The 16,622-nt window shown below is 36.2% G+C and overlaps 3 protein-coding genes across 4 annotated transcripts; 2 read left to right on the top strand and 1 right to left on the bottom strand.

Moving 5' to 3' along the window:
- The first annotated feature begins 895 nt into the window (after positions 1-895).
- LOC147552389 (disease resistance protein RPM1-like) lies at positions 896-8,614 on the top strand. The gene is made up of 2 exons (XM_086668631.1): positions 896-3,576; positions 6,469-8,614. The coding sequence occupies exons 1-2, from the start codon at positions 896-898 to the stop codon at positions 8,510-8,512; spliced, it is 4,725 nt and encodes a 1,574-aa protein (XP_086524757.1). The 3' UTR covers positions 8,513-8,614.
- LOC147552390 (glucan endo-1,3-beta-glucosidase-like) lies at positions 3,786-5,130 on the bottom strand. Its single transcript, XM_086666905.1, has 2 exons — positions 5,058-5,130; positions 3,786-4,917 (listed from the first exon to the last, which is right to left on the bottom strand). The coding sequence occupies exons 1-2, from the start codon at positions 5,125-5,127 to the stop codon at positions 3,953-3,955; spliced, it is 1,035 nt and encodes a 344-aa protein (XP_086523031.1). The 5' UTR covers positions 5,128-5,130; the 3' UTR covers positions 3,786-3,952.
- A 1,038-nt stretch (positions 8,615-9,652) lies between the features above and the next one.
- On the top strand, positions 9,653-15,283 carry LOC147552391 (acetyl-CoA acetyltransferase 2). 2 transcript variants are annotated; one of them, XM_086666962.1, is made up of 15 exons: positions 9,653-9,972; positions 10,515-10,565; positions 11,032-11,130; positions 11,218-11,391; positions 11,477-11,582; positions 12,042-12,180; positions 12,315-12,392; positions 12,477-12,542; positions 13,030-13,115; positions 13,386-13,485; positions 13,895-14,005; positions 14,136-14,177; positions 14,335-14,421; positions 14,695-14,798; positions 15,040-15,283. In XM_086666962.1, exons 2-14 carry the CDS (start codon positions 10,535-10,537, stop codon positions 14,782-14,784), a joined length of 1,209 nt encoding a protein of 402 aa, XP_086523088.1. In that variant the 5' UTR covers positions 9,653-9,972; positions 10,515-10,534; the 3' UTR covers positions 14,785-14,798; positions 15,040-15,283. The 2 variants fall into 2 exon arrangements, with proteins under 2 accessions (XP_086523088.1, XP_086523090.1); XM_086666964.1 differs by having other exon boundaries at positions 9,653-9,965.
- The last annotated feature ends 1,339 nt before the right edge of the window (positions 15,284-16,622 follow it).

The following is a 16,622-nucleotide window of genomic DNA, read 5'->3' on the forward strand; positions in this document are numbered from 1 at the left end:
TGCAAACCTAGTAGTAACAGAAAAGAGAGACCAAATGAGAACGTTGCACAATATAGAGCCCAACAGAACAGTTGGTCACATTACTAAGCATATCTTAGGCATTTGTCTTGTTTGGTGATATGGAAGTTCAACCATGATTTCAATGAATACAAAACCTCCTGTCATTAGCTGAGATGGGATTCCTAATCAAACACTCGAGGTACCTTTTCGATTAAAGTAGTTTTTTGATGAGACGATTAAAGTAGTTGTTAATTGAAATTTGAACACACAGAGACAAAGAATGTCACTCAGACTCGAAAAAGGTGACTCGACCACATGTCCACATCAGTCATTGGCCCGTGATTGGTCCCAAGCCGAATATCATGAATGCAAGTTGTTAATTAAATAAGACCCGCTTACAAAATAAGATGGGCCTTGAATGATAGTTTAGTTGCCTTCACTGAAAGAGATAATTTTTAGCAAAATTGGCAACGAGTCCGCCACGACTACATTTCACTCAAAATATGTAGTAGAAGTCAATTAAGTTCATAATGTTTAATATATTAATGTATTTATCAGCTAAAATTAGTGTTAACCATCACAAATCTTAGTAATGGATGTCATTATTGTTAAAGGTACCGACGAAATGCTGGATCCGTATTAACCATCACAAATCTTACTCATGGATGTCATTATTGTTAATGGTCCCGGCCGCCTCAGGACTTGTTCAAACTTTGAACCGAGTAGAAAATGTGTTTGGTGGGTCTGATACTTGACTTTTGAAAGCTTCACAGAGACTTCCTAGCAAGAAATGGAATTGAATTTTCTAAGTCTAAAAGTCACTCAACACTAATTTTGGTCTGTAATTTTACACCTCAAATCCATCATCTCAGATCAAATTTCAAGGGTATTAAAGATGGCAGATGGTGCTGTTAATTTCTTGCTTGAGAAACTAACCACTCTAATACTCCAACACTCATCCTTGTTAGGATCAGATGGACTCGAAGGATTAGAAGAAATTAAGTTAGAGTTTGAGAGTATGAAAGCATTCTTGAAAGATGCAGATAGAAGAGAAGAAAGCGACGAAGGAGTTGGGAGTTGGGTGAGACAAGTAAGAGATGTTGCTTATGAGGTTGAAGATGTCATTGATGAAATTATTCACCACCAAGATAGATGGCGAAGGCGAAAAGGGGTTAATGGCATAAAAAATTACACTATCTACCTCCCAAAGATCATTTTTGGACGCCAAAAGATAGCTTCAAAGTTGCAAAAGATTAAGGTTAAGGTCCATGAGGTATCCGAAAGAAGCAAACGTTATGGGTTTGACAAGATAGATAATAGTAGGAGTTCGAATAAGGTCAATGGAAGATGGCACACTCATGGAGAGACTTCTTTATTTGTTGATGAGGATGAAATCGTCGGAATGGAAGGAAGCAAAAGCAAGCTACTTTTATGGTTATCAGAGGAAGAACCAAGAAGAACAATTATCTCAATTTTGGGAATGGGTGGTCTTGGAAAAACTACTCTTGTCACAAAAGTCTATAATGAACAAATTGTCAAGTGCAAATTCGACTGTTGGGCATGGGTTTCCGTTTCCCCGACTTATGGAATTCAAGAGTTGTTGCTAAGCTTGATCAAAGAGTTCATGGATAGAGATCAAGTGACTGCTCCGAGAAGCTTAGGCTCGATGAATTACAGACAACTTATCGATTTGCTCATTAGCTATCTTCGTGATAAAAGATATGTTATTGTCTTGGATGATGTTTGGAGTATAAATCTTTGGAGTGTAATAAGAGGAGCATTTCCGAATAACAGATTGGGAAGTAGGATAATACTAACTACAAGAAATGAGAATGTAGCTTCTTCTCCGGGAGTGGGAAGCCGACTTCATCGACTCAAGCCTCTTCCATACGATGATGCTTGGACTCTCTTTTGTAAAAAGTCATTTTGGAGAAACCAAGATCAAACGTGTCCTCCGGAGTTGAAAGAAATTGCCCAAGTTATACTAAAGAAATGTGAAGGTTTGCCACTTGCAATTGTGTCTATAGGAGGTCTCCTTTCATCCAAAGATCAGACGATCACAGAATGGAAAAGAGTACATGAAAGCCTAAGTTGGCAACTAAACAACAACGAGATTTTGGAACGACGAGTAAAGCCCATCTTGTCATTAAGCTTCAATGACTTACCATTCTATTTAAAACATTGTTTCTTATATTGCAGTGCTTTTCAAAATGGGTATTTGATTAAGCGAAAAAAACTAATTCGTCTATGGGTAGCCGAAGGTTTTGTGGAAGAAAGAAAAGGAATGACAATGGAGGAAGTTGCAGAAGACTACATTAAAGAACTCATCTTTCGAAGCATGATTCAAATTGTAGATACTAATGAAGATGGGAGAGTGAAAACATGTAGGTTGCACGACTATATGCGTGAAATGGCATTAACAACATCCGAGAAGATGAATTTTTGTACAACGTTTGATGGAAGAGAGTCAACGCTCAGTGGAAAAATTCGACGTTTATCAATCTATAATAGTGGCGAAAACATTCGTTTGAGTAAGACAACTTTACATCATCTTCGCTCGTTATTTCTTTTTAAAATAGAGATGTCTCCATCTTCTTTATATGATATTTTAGAAAAGTTCAATCTTCTAAGGGTCTTAGATCTAGAAGGAGCCGTACTTGAAACCGTACCAAATGCGCTAGTTGGACTAACCAATCTAAGGTACTTGAACTTGAGAGATACTAAGTTAAAGAAGCTTCCAAAATCAATAGGAAAGTTAAAGAACCTACAAACTTTGGATATCAGGAATACCCAAGTCGAAAGATTACCTATTGGACTAACAAAGCTATCGCATTTGCGGCATTTATACGTCTACCGTTATTACAATCCGGACAACAGTTACACTTGTCTAAGAACATTACCAACTCCTGAAGGAATTTGGAATTTGCTTAACTTGCAAACTCTAGCATGGATTGAAGCAGGGGAAGGTCTAATAAAACAAGTTGGGAATTTGTCAGAACTTAGAAGATTTGAAGTTACAAAGCTAAGAGCTAAAGACGGACCAAATTTGTGTTTTTCGGTTGCAAAAATGAGTAGTCTTCTCCACTTGGGTATAATGGCAACTAATGAGGAAGAACTACTTCAACTAGAACTGTTATCTCCTCCCACCTTTCTTCAGAAGCTCACATTGGTAGGTCGCTTACAAAGGTTACCTCCTTGGGTTGGCTCTCTCAATAACCTAACACATTTGTATTTGGGTTGGTCTGGACTCGGAGAAGAAATGCTTCATTCTCTTCAAGTACTATCGAATTTACTTTTTCTTGAACTTAAGAAGGCATATGAAGGGAAGATGCTTCATTTCCACACGAGTTTCTTTCCTAGACTTACTAGACTGAACTTATGCCAATTGACAAGATTGAATTGCATTATCGTTGAAGATGGAGCTTTGCCTAGTATAAGATTCTTGTCTTTAGTTTGTTGTTCTGAGTTGAAGGTGTTGCCTATAGGTATTGAACGCCTCACTGGACTAGAAGATCTCCATTTGGATGAAATGCCAGAGGAGTTTGTTCATCAACTTCAAGCTTATAGTGCGACTTAGTGAAGAATGTTGAAACTAATTTTTTTCTATACTCGAACATGTTCGTTCTTTTTTTTTTTCTTTTTACCAAAATTGTTACAATTTTAGCTTGTATATAAACACATTGTCACATTGATATATTGTATAGTGAAGATTGTCGAAATTTTCGACTAAAAACGGATCAAGGTTGAATTATCTACATAATGAGTAGAATAGATATAAGAAATTATTTTGTAACCCAATAGTATGAAATAAAGCATAATTTTGTACAACGTAGTAATACTAGATCAATGTGAAACAACGACTTTATCTGAAAGCTCGAAGTAGTATAGAATATTTATTTTAGTTTTTTGCAGAAATGGGCGACAACCCAACTATCCCTGATAAGGAGGTCACCTAAACGAAATTAATCGGATAAACTGGAGTCATATCCGATTCGAACAGTCCAAAATAATCCCCATCATGACTTGTGAACCTCATTCCTTCTTCTTCATCAAACATAGAAAACAAGTAGGTTTCTATTGGAGCCCCTGGCCTTCTTGGAGTACCTTGAGATGACAAAACATGTTTCACTATCTTTGAATTGTATAACCAAGCTATCCAATTCTTAGCCGCATCATTGTTTCCAGACGATGGCCACCCTGTCTCAGCAACCACCACTGTTACTTCTGGGGCACCCACTTTTTCTAACGAAGCATACAACGCGTCAACAGTGGCATCGAATAAGTTTCGATAGCCTAATCCCTCGTCAGTAAACACATTCGAGTTCTCTAGGAACAAAGCATAGGGCAGCCATATCCCTTGAGGATCTTGTACATAACTATAGTATGGGTACACATTGGCTAGAAGTGGTGCACCTATATTATGCAAATATTTAGATATTGCTTCCAAGTATGATATAGTTTCTTCAGAGAAAGTTGCTGACGAAGGCGGGTAAGATTGAGACATAACCGATGTTGAAACTGCAGTAGACACCTTAATTCGCTGCCAAAGTTCGCCTCCTCTGAGAGCATTGTGAAGGTTTTTCATGGCAGGAAGGACATACTGTGCATATTGTCCGGGAATAGCTTGGTTTCCGACGGCTATATATTGAAAAATAACGTCAGGCCAAAACGGGCGAATGTTGATATTAACCCATATTTCAGCTGCAAGATAAGAAACAGCAAGCGCTTCTATAGCTTCATTAGGTATCCCAACTATGACATGAATTCCTGACTTACGTAGAGCTTCAAAAGCAAAAAAGTTCGGTTCGTAGAGCCTCATTCGCCCTATTTGTTTCGATTTATACAAATCCACAACCTGGGATGGAAGAGGAAGGTTGTCGCCCAACATACCATAACACACTCCGATGGATGACGCCCCTACAAAGACGATGAAATATTACTAACTAATCTCAAATTTTAACCTTTTAGCTTATGTTTCATGTATTTATACATATACAGGCGCGAACACACAGACACACCCACACATATATATACATGATCAAAGACATTAGACATACCTTCTGTTGTTGGGGCAAGGGTGAGAAGAAGAACGGAAGAAGTGAGTAGTAGAATGAAGCTAGAAGCCATAATCTCTCAGAGGATGTTTACTTGTACAAGCTTGAAGCTTCTCCTGGTCAGTGGGGATAAATAAGACCCCTAAGGGTTAGAGAGGCTTGTTTTCTTAGGAGATGCTCTTTGCCTATTTCATTCATGCATGATACATGAAGGAGGAAGTTATGGCAGGTATATACTGCGTGTGTTCAAAATTTTTTTCTTTTCTAAATTTGTTCATACGGTAGAGAGGAACCGATACGTGCGTATCGAACATTGTCTATTGTTCTAACCTACTTGGTGTATGTAAGCTTCAAATGAAGTCCTTGGAGCATCTTTGCCAATTTTTTGGTAAACTGGCAAGACTCACTTCAAAGGTTATTTCAAAAAAAATCTTTGTTTTACTATTCAATTCACCAAATTTTAATTTTTTTTCCATTACTAAAATATCATTTGTGAAGTCATTTTAATCCAAATTTAGTCATTGTCTTTAAACTAAAATATCATTACGAAATAAAAATAATATATGAATATCATTAGTAAAATTCTAGCTATGCCCATTTTTAGTGATAAGAAAATAGATATGTTTTACTTTTTTTTTTGTTGAAGATATATGTTTTACTTATAGGTTGAAATACATAATAAGTGCAATGAATATCAATCTCATAAAACACAAAATGTAGGATATGAATATCATTTTAGTAAAAGAAGTTAGGACATAGGTGACATTCTAGGCAAAAGAATGAGGGTATAGTTGTCATATATCATTTTGCCAAAATTCGACAAACCCATTTACCAAACAGCCGTGATAGTATGCCCGACACTTCTCCCGGCCCAATCCCGGCCGGCTGACGTGTTGGGCATACATTTAGAGAGAGAAAGTTTAAAGTTTTCTATCTCTAAATGTATGCCTGACACATCAGCCGCCCGAGATTGGGTCGGGAGAAGTGCCGGGCATACTATCATAAGACTTCACCAAAAGAATGGCAAAATGCCAACTCCTTGGAGTGCCATGGCGCATCTCTAGCTGCAAGACCTTCTTTCAATACTTAAAAGCCAAATTTGACTCATCTTTCTCTATTAGTCCTAAAATTAACGTAATCATCAATTTATACGAAACAAACATCATGAATCAGATAAAAATAGATAATATGAAGATTGACAACTCCGACTTGGGAAGAAAACAAACACTACCCAAGGGCCAAGGAGGGAACTAGATATTTTGCCCCACAATGTAGTGGGTCTAAATTCCTAACCGTTTAATGCCCCCACTTAACTTCCCATTACTCAACTCGTAAGCCCTCTCTCTCTCTATAAACCCTCCTTAGGAATCTTGATTAGTTAACATTTACTATTTCTTTCAAGTTCTTGTTAACTTAAAACTGTTTCCATGAATTCGTTAATAAAGCTTCTTCTTTTCTTCTTCTCCCTCTTCATCTTCTTTGGGTTCCCCTGTTCTTCATCCACAGTTTCAAAGAACTTAAGCTTTGATTTCCCTTCTTTCAATTCTCAGAATTTCACTTTACTTGGTGATTCCTATCTCAGGAATGGTGTTATTGGATTAACTCAAGAACTTGGTGTCCCTGCTTCAAGTTCTGGCTCTGTTATCTTCAATACCCCAATACCCTTTTTCGATCTCCAAACAAATGTTTCAGCTTCATTTTCAACAAGATTTTCTTTCTCAATTACTAATATTAATGCTGGTTCTTATGGTGATGGGTTAACTTTCTTTATCTCCCCTGATAACAAAACTCTTGGAAGTCCAGGTGGGTATTTGGGTCTTGTTAATTCATCTCAATTGATGAAGAACAAATTCGTAGCTATCGAATTTGATACCCGTTTGGATTCGTTATTCGATGATCCTAATGATAACCACATTGGGCTAGATGTTGATAGTCTCAAATCGATCAAAACAGAAGACGTCTCTGTTCGAGGAATTGATCTGAGAAGTGGGAATTTGATTACAACATGGATTGAATACAAGAATGATGAAAAGATTTTGAATGTCTGGATAAGTTACTCAGGTTTCAAGCCTGAAAAATGGATCTTTTCGATGAATATTGATCTTTCAATCTATTTCAAAGAGTTTATGTTTGTGGGTTTTTCGGCATCAACTGAGGGGAGTACTCAGCTTCATTTGATTTCAGATTGGACTTTTCAGACTTTTGGATTTTACCCGATGAAGTCACGATCGAATCCTCATAATGTCTCTGATCACACGGTTCCGGTAATTCCTATACTTCCTGTTTCAAATTCTAGCAATCATACCAGAAAGAAACTTGGTTTAGGCCTTGGAATTGGTATCCCAAGCTTTATTTGCATAACTTTAATGGTTTTCGGTTTGATCTTGGTCAAGAAATTAAAGGAAAACAGAATATCTGAGAGTTTCAAACAAGATCTTTTGAACAGTCCTAGACAATTTCGATATTTCGATCTGAAATTTGCTACAAAAGGGTTTCATTCTAGCAGAATTATAGGTCGTGGGGCGTTCGGAACTGTTTATAAAGCTATTTTACCTGTATCTGGAACTACTTTCGCTGTCAAAAGAACGAAACAAACCCATGAAACTAAAACCGAATTCCTTGCAGAACTTTCGATTATAGCTTGCTTAAGACACAAGAATCTGGTTCAACTTCAAGGATGGTGTAGTGAGAAAGGTGAATTACTTCTTGTTTATGAGTTCATGTCGAATGGTAGTCTTGATTCGGTTCTTTATCGAGAACCCGAAGAGGGTATCCTGCTAAATTGGTGTCAAAGGTATAAAATAGCAGAGGGGATAGCTTCTGTCCTTACATACTTGCATGAAGAATGTGAACATCAAGTAATTCACAGAGACATCAAAACCAGTAATATAATGCTAGATCAGAATTTTAATCCGAGGTTGGGTGATTTCGGTCTAGCGAGGATCATGGAGCATAATTCAAGTCCGAAATCGACTCTAACGGCTGGAACAATGGGGTACCTCGCACCTGAATATCTTCAATATGGGACAGCAACCGAAAGAACAGATGTTTTCAGCTTTGGTGTGGTTTTACTTGAACTAGCTTGTGGAAAGAGGCCTATTGAGAAAGAACCAAGTAGTCAAAAGATGGTTAATTTGGTAGATTGGGTTTGGGGATTACACTCTGAAGGAAAGATAATGGAAGCAGCTGATGGAAGATTGAATGGGGAGTTTAACGAAGACGAAATGAGAAAACTTTTGGTTGTGGGTTTGAGTTGTGCGAACCCATCTAGCGAAGAAAGACCTCGGATGAGAAGAGTGCTTCAAATTCTTAATAATGAGGAAGAGGTTTTAGTAGTACCTAAGAAGAAACCAAGTCTTACTTTCTCTTCTAGCTTACCTTTAAGCCTTGAAGATATTGTGTCTGAATATGAAAGGAGTGAGAATTCCAGCCCATTGCGTGAGATTAGCATTAGTTAATGAAGCAATTAGCTCCATTTGTTTCTTGTAATTCGCTTAAGTATATTTAGTGAATGTGAATGAAGTGAAAGATAGATCAAACATGAGGAATTGGGTTTGGGATTTCTTTGTTTCTTTTCACTTTCTGTTCTTTTATTCATTTTATCGTGTAGATCTCTTGTACAAGTTTAAGTTTCAATGAATTAAAACTTCATGAGGCATCTCTGATGAGTTTCTCTTTTAGATTACTTTCCAAGTCAGATGACTCGAATGTGTCTTCTATGATTTCTTTGGGTATAAGATCTGACAATGCCATCGAATAAGCTTTCATGACAATTTGGGTCTTCCTTCCTTGGAAAAGGTTGTGGTTGGCTATTGCAGAAGCATGACAAATAAGTATCATTTTCTACTATCATTATGGGTAGAACTAAAAATGCAGATGCAACCAAAATGTCTTGTACCGAGCTTAGAATACTTGACAAATAAGATGGTACACATTTATCTCTAGGGGTAGGAAGCTGACGGGGTTGGGTGACCACGAGTTTATTCTCTCATCGAGCCAGACCGGACAAGCTCTGAAACTTGATGTCTATTAAGAATATCAGATGTGCTTGGGTGGATAATATATCAAAAGTTGGTGTCCAAGTTCTATCCAAGCGTACACTCTTTCGCATTTTTCAATTTTCCAATAGTGTGGGTCTCAAACAAAACTCAAGGAACACTTAGTGGTAGACCTTTATGTCATCCAAATTAAGCGCTCCAAAACCCAATAAGGCGCAAGACAAGTATGAATCGTGACCGTCAAGAATAAAAAAGGAAAATAATGTGCAATTCATTAAACACGTAAAAGAACGTGAGACACTAAGACTGTGACCACATATGTTTGTAGGTCATTTTGGCTAGATTTGGATCAAACTAGTCTATCTTTTAATTCAAAATTAGTTATATTTAGGATTTCTTGGCTTTATATTAATTTTAGGTTAAAGTTGAAAAAAGCTCTAATTCACTTTTATCTTAGAGTACGATTTTTCTCATTAAGTGCATAAAAATATGTAATACACTCCTTCAAATTAACAAATTGGTATCGTCGAGAACTAACGGGTCAGAATCACACAAAATGTCTGATACCACTACAAAACCCGACTCAATTTTCATCAGCATGGTCGAATTAAATCTATCAATTTTAGGTGTCCATATACTCTAACAGACTTGGGGGGTTCATGGGGGTATTTTTTTAGAATTGAAAGAGGTATTTTAGTATTTAGGGATCCCTAAAAATCACTAGATGCACACCTGGAATACCATATTGATTCCTTTTTTTTTTTGTGAAAAACAAGGGGAAAAGAAGATGTTTCCAAGGTGTGCCAACATTCAAGCATTAGTCCTCCTCTATATATATAAATGCACATTGTTTGCTGCTAAACCAACACCTACCCTCTTCATCTTCGAGAGATCTCAGATTCCCCTTGTAAAGGTTTAAGGTTACCTCTCTCTCTCTCTCTCTCTAAAAAAAAAAAAAGTTCATCTTTGACAACTCTAATGTATTGTGATCTGTTACCTTAATCTCCTATTCATTATTTCACATGTAAAAATGAGTCAATTTGATCTCATTTATTGATGTAAATTCTTAGATTTCCATTTCCATGTCTTTATAATTTGAATACCCATTATTATATCTATAATAATATGATTAATTAGATCTTCTTCTCTAACTAATCTGTTTCTTCACTCTCATAGATCTTAATCACCTCTAATATGATATTAGCTTCATTCCCATTTGATCTTTTTTGTTCGGATTTAACTTTGATGTCAACTAGTACGAAGGAAAGTTTCCATTTCTGTAGATTCATATGATTTGAAACTCATATAGAGTAAGTAGTACTGATTAAAGAATAGAACTTTTCAAGCAAAAACAAATGTTCTCTCCTATTTTTTGTGTAAATTGGATCAAATTTGGCTTTGGGTTTGGATCATATATGGTTTGTTTCTACATAAATTTAACTAATAGAATGACCCTTTTCAGATCTCATTTTAGATATTACCATGGCTGCTGCGGATTCACCAAAACCTCGAGGTATATCATTCATATTGATTTCTTTTAGATTTGGTGTTAACAATCTGATTTTGGCCGAATTTCTTAGTACTTGATTTTGAAGTTATTGTTAGATTCGTCGTTACTTGTCGGAGTTTGTTGATCTATTCAATTACGACCGTAGCCTAGTTCGTTTTGTTTTGTTTTCTGAAAAGAAATAGAGATTCGAGAGTGGAAATATAAACAAATTGACTTGAAAATGATTTTATACTTTTGTTTCATTTTAGTCAGAGACTCTAGTTTTGCCGTTTACTTGCCAACAACAGATCTCATCATTTAATTCTTTCTTTTGTTCAATTACCTATATGAAGTGTTTATAGTTGCTGATTTCATGTTGTTTTCCGTTCTTTATAGAAAAGAAAATTTGTTTGAGTTCTGAATTTAGTTAGTGAGCTAGTGTTTGTAGAAGTCTATTGCCTGATTTTTTTTCTTGGTATATTTGGGCCAGATGTTTGTATTGTTGGTATTGCCCGTACACCAATGGGTGGATTTCTTGGTACGCTTTCATCCGTACCAGCCACCAAGCTTGGTGCCATAGCTATCCAGAGTAAGCTTATATTGGATTCAGTATCATTTTTTTTTAATCTGCGAGTACATCCAACAGAACTCTGAAATGGTCACTTTTAATCTGTAGGTGCTCTTAAGAGGGCAACCATTGATCCATCTCTTGTGCAAGAGGTCTTCTTTGGTAACGTCCTGAGTGCAAATTTGGGCCAAGCTCCAGCTCGACAAGCTGCGATTGGGGCAGGGATACCTAATACAGTTGTCTGCACCACAATTAACAAAGTTTGCGCATCAGGGATGAAAGGTAAGGTTCCTATCTTCTGGGAACTATATTTTCTTGTCTTACATGTGAATAAAATGCACATAACATTTTTGTCTTGGTCATACAGCAACGATGCTTGCAGCACAGAGTATTCAGCTGGGTATCAACGATGTCGTTGTGGCTGGTGGCATGGAAAGCATGTCTAATGTTCCTAAATATCTAGCAGAAGCAAGGTTGGTTTCCTAATGTTTCATGATCAGTTCGTAATCCATTACTCTGTTTTACTTTATGTGGGTCCGAATCAGGGCTGTGTTTAGCAAGGAAAATTATCATTAGGTAGGTTTTGTATAGTGAAGTTGCACTCACCCTAGATAAGTTGACTACTGAGTGCTATTCTTTAGAAAGTGTTTGCATATGACATAATAGTGTATATCTAGTTTAGATAACTATCCATTTCCATTTGCTTTTCCATTTAATAGACACATCATGATCCAAAAATGCTATGATAAAAAGAAAAAGTGAAAGAGCAATGGCATTTTTAAGAGATCATTCGTCAAATTCTCATTCCTCCTAGTTCCTAAAAAGTATGGCTGTTTGTTACCATCTATATTATTGTATTGGCTTTCTGCTGAAGAAAGTATTATAAAAAAAATAAAATCATTAATGAAGCATCATCTCTTATATGTTAACAGGAAAGGATCTCGACTTGGGCATGATACACTTGTTGATGGCATGCTTAAAGATGGTCTATGGGATGTTTATAATGATTATGGAATGGGTGTGTGTGCAGAGTTGTGTGCAGACCAACATACAGTGACAAGAGAAGAGCAGGTAATGTCTCTTAAAATTTGATATGTTTTCGCGGACATTTCTTCTACTAGTTGAAATGTAAGATACAGAAAAATTTCTCACAATTCATCATGGCATAAATTGTGACTTTTAGACATTCTACGTGACTCTTGCAGGACAATTATGCTATTCAGAGCTTTGAGCGCGGAATTGCTGCCCGAGATTGTGGTGCATTTGCATGGGAAATAACTCCGGTTGGATTTTTCAGTTCTATTTGAATAGAAGCAAATTTTACGTGTAGTCAGTTTCCATGAGTAATTGGGTTTTGTCTCATGCAGGTTGAAGTTTCTGGAGGAAGAGGAAGGCCTTCCACAGTTGTTGACAAGGATGAAGGTCTAGATAAGGTGAACAGATCATATCGCTATACACTTGTTGAATGCTTTTAAGTTATATGTGTTGCTATATATTGGTCTGAAGTTATCCAAATCTATTGTGCTTAAGGTGCTTCTGGGTTTGTATTTGTTCAATTATGTCAACTTTCCTTAACAGCAGAAGGCACACCATTTCTGGTTAAAAGGCCACTTTTTGGTGTTGATTGGAACGTCAGATTTATTTATTTGTTCAATTACATCTGATCTCTCTTTCTCTCTCTTAATTTTGTCTATCTGTTCATTTTGTCAGATGTGAACACCGTTTTTTGGTGTCTATGGTAATTACAATTGGTTGGAACCAAAACCATAGATTCCAATTGCCCACATCCTCTCTTATTTCCTGCGTATTTATGTCTTATTAGTCTCCGAACTTTTGCTCCTTCATAGATTGACGGCTTGATGCCTTTTTGGATTTGATCCGTTATTAATAGACTTATCCTTTGCTTCTGTTACCTTGCAGTTTGATCCCGCAAAACTGAGGAAACTAAGACCCAGTTTCAAGGAGAGTGGAGGTTCTGTTACTGCAGGCAATGCTTCTAGTATAAGGTCTGATGCTGTCTACTTGTACTATAAATTAATTTCGAGTTTAAACACTGACTTGATTTTACATACTAAAACTGAGACTTCAATAGCCTGAATGAATGGATGTGTCTGCCGAGTGTCAAAACTGCTTCAACTTGCTCATTCCAGAAATTGGATTGTAAAACCTCTTTAAATACGATTATTATTATTAACACGTGACATTACTATTTGTTTGATCATTTTGAGACCCTTGTATGAATCTGATCTCTTCGCCGAATAAATTCTCATAAACAGTGATGGAGCGGCTGCACTAGTTCTGGTTAGTGGAGAAACGGCCATTAAACTCGGACTGCAAGTGATTGCAAAGATATCAGGATATGCTGATGCTGCTCAGGTAAGAAAATTATTGACCTTTTCAGCTCTGCGAAGGTTTTTACTTCAAAGTTGTTTATTTCTAAGTTAGATCTGAAATCTGACTCAAGTTAGATTGCAGATGGTTTGTTTTTGTCTGACTAGTGATCTCAGCCTTGTTTGAAGGGTGAATTTTTTCCATTTCGGTTGGTTTTGGGTTCATTTGATTTAGACGAGTCAGAGTCAGACAGTGAGAAAGAAACAAACACAACCTTAATCTCTCTCTCTCTCTCTCTCTCTCTCTCTCTCTCTCTCAATCTTATATTACTTTGTCCCCAGAATCGGAACAATTTTTTCTTTGCCGTTGACACTTTATCACTAATTATCAGTAAAATCTTGCCTTTCTCAAAATAATCAACAGAATCCAATTCTAATATGAGATGGTTGTGCAGGCACCCGAGTTATTTACAACTGCCCCAGCCCTTGCAATTCCGAAAGCTATATCAAACGCTGGCCTGGAAGCTTCTCAAATCGATTACTATGAAATAAATGAAGCCTTCGCTGTAAGATATAGTTCTTCAGTTTTGAATAATAAAAGCATCTTATTTTAAGCTATATTTGGCCAGCCTTTTTCATTTTCGATAAGAAAGTTCACTCAAGTAACTCATCCGATCTTACTTTCTATATTTCCAGGTTGTAGCTCTTGCAAATCAGAAGTTGCTTGGGCTTAATCCTGTAAGTCCATGCATTTCGGTTACTAGTTTCTTGTTACGAGCTCCATATCATTTTTGTTTCCCAAAAAAATGTTGCATCTACGATATAATATCCGATTTGTGCATTCATGTACGAGTTCTAGCCTCGTTTACACCCAATTTTTCTTTGACAAATGCAGGAAAAAGTGAATGTGCATGGTGGAGCTGTATCTCTGGGACATCCTTTAGGTTGTAGTGGTGCTCGTATTTTGGTCACGTTGTTGGGGGTAATATTTCTGATGAGTAAACTCTACTTGAATAATAATTACCCAAATATCGGGCTCATATCTTTATTCTGATATGATTCAAACGAGAATTGACATATAAGTTGTAGGATGAAACGCGAATTGACATATAAAAGCAGCTGAATTTTTTTGCTAATCTGGTTAATTTGGGTTCCTAAAGGTCCATTTACGAGGGAATATTATGAAATTATATTAGATTTAAGGTGAACCAGTCGCTTTATTTCATTCAATAGTAAAAAGTGGTCTCGTTTGCAGGTTCTAAGACAGAAAAATGGGAAATATGGGGTTGGAGGTGTTTGCAATGGTGGAGGAGGAGCATCTGCTCTTGTTCTAGAGCTCGTCTAAACTTTCTACAATGGGTAAGATCTGTACGCCGAATATAATCTATCTACTCTAATCACGATTCTCATTATGAACAGAACCGTTATACCAAAGTCTCTCATTATCTCTTTGCAAGAGAACTTTATGAATCTTTTGACTTTCGCATCAATTGTTTCGGAAAATCCCAAGCTCAAATCTTCAAAATCTGGCAAAATCATGTATATTTTAGTATTTAGCTACTTAGCCTCAACTGAAGCTGCTTCTTTTCGATTCTTGCAGGTTGATTAAGAAGGCTAGTTGGTTTCAGTGTGGTAGTTAGATTACCTTTCTTTCCTTCTGTTTTTTTTTTTTTTTTTTTCATTTTCTGAATCAGAAACCTGAGATCTAGGTTTAGCTGATTGTATTGTTATTTTTCTAACTTGTCCAACTAAAAGTTTAGTTATTGAATTATTGAATGAAAGTTGAAGAATAGGATGAAGCTTTCCATGAGTAGAATTTAATGACTAAAAGCATTTTTCTTCAACTTTTGATATTTGAATTGAATAGCTTTGATCCATATGTTTATTTGTTTACAAAATAAAAGTGCTGACTCGAAGATGTAAACACATTTATGGTATTTGCAGCAGAGAAGTGCCATAGCTACTCGGTCGACTATTTTGCCTGTAAAAGTGATTAATATATTTTTTTTTATTGTCAGCGTGCCTCGAATCTTTGACCTATTAAGTGGAAGCCTAAATCTCTTACGACTCCAACCAAGTTACCAAGGGTTGTTGGCAAAGTGATTAGTATTCGACTAGGATGCCCGCAATTTTTACTTAAGAAACATCAAAATCGAATATGCTAATATTTTAGAGACAATTTGAGAGCAGTTGTGACTTGGGTGGGTGACTCCTTGAGCAAGTAACTAACTACGAGGCTTCAAGATTGCTTAGGAACCAAGTTTGGCTGTGTATTCTCTTTCCACATAAAACCATGAGAAAGTAAGAAAAAGAAACACAAGATCCCCTTTTAATCAGTCCCCTCCTCTATACTCACCTTTTAAACCTAACTTTTTGTTATAAGGGTAGCCTTTTTTTTCTTATTATCAAGAACAACTATTTTCGAAAAAAAAAAAAAACTAATTAGACCTATTAATATAGGATGGTTTAGGATACATGGTATCGGAATCAATACAATTAGTAAAAAAATCAAACTTTTAGTGGTTAAAATTAAAAAGAATATAGAGTCCGACCTGAATGACCGGATTGATTTATTTTCATGCATAAGGATAATAGATTACGCAGTAGAAAGTATTTCAAAATCACTACAAACTCCCTTTTTATTTTATGTTGCAATTTCTCGATTATTATATGATGATTTCCTAGCTCATGTGATTCGAATGAATACATATAAATGAGCACGAAGTTGAATCATATCACTTCTTATTATCTTTTCTTTCAATGCAGTGAAAGGCAGTGAAAGGGAAAAGAAAATAAAAAATAGTAGACTCAAATATGCATATGAATGATTATTTAATCACCTCGAAAGGATATTCACTATTTATAATTTACCATGTGGCATAAGTAAAACTTATAAATGTATCCATATTAAAATACCATTAGCGAAGTGATATAAAGTCACTTAACAAAACTTATAAATATATTCATATTAAAACACTAGCCAAGTTAAATCTTGAAACAAATGGACTTAAAGTCGAATTAAACTATTGACCTAAAGGCCAACGAAATAAACGACCTAAAGCCTATCTAACTACACTATTTATGCCTTAAACAACTCAACTTTAATAAATCATAGATTCCACCTTTTCTAAGAATTGAACTTGTGACCTCCAGAATTTTGGAGTTTATGTCAACCCTTGCAAA

This window comes from Eschscholzia californica, unplaced genomic scaffold, assembly GCF_041429995.1.
Source record: "Eschscholzia californica isolate CP2 unplaced genomic scaffold, dmEscCali1.0.p SCAF_3, whole genome shotgun sequence".
NCBI classification, from domain to species: Eukaryota; Viridiplantae; Streptophyta; class Magnoliopsida; order Ranunculales; family Papaveraceae; genus Eschscholzia; species Eschscholzia californica.

Coding starts and splice junctions, on each gene's coding strand:
- LOC147552389 (XM_086668631.1), top strand. CDS start 896: ATGGCAGATGGTGCTGTTAATTTCTTGCTTGAGAAACTAACCACTCTA. Junction 3,577..6,468: donor CAAGCTTATAGTGCGACTTA/GTGAAGAATGTT, acceptor TTCTTGTTAACT/TAAAACTGTTTCCATGAATT.
- LOC147552390 (XM_086666905.1), bottom strand. CDS start 5,127: ATGGCTTCTAGCTTCATTCTACTACTCACTTCTTCCGTTCTTCTTCTC. Junction 4,918..5,057: donor CCTTGCCCCAACAACAGAAG/GTATGTCTAATG, acceptor TCGTCTTTGTAG/GGGCGTCATCCATCGGAGTG.
- LOC147552391 (XM_086666962.1), top strand. CDS start 10,535: ATGGCTGCTGCGGATTCACCAAAACCTCGAG. Junction 12,181..12,314: donor CAGTGACAAGAGAAGAGCAG/GTAATGTCTCTT, acceptor TGACTCTTGCAG/GACAATTATGCTATTCAGAG. Junction 12,543..13,029: donor AGGATGAAGGTCTAGATAAG/GTGAACAGATCA, acceptor GTTACCTTGCAG/TTTGATCCCGCAAAACTGAG.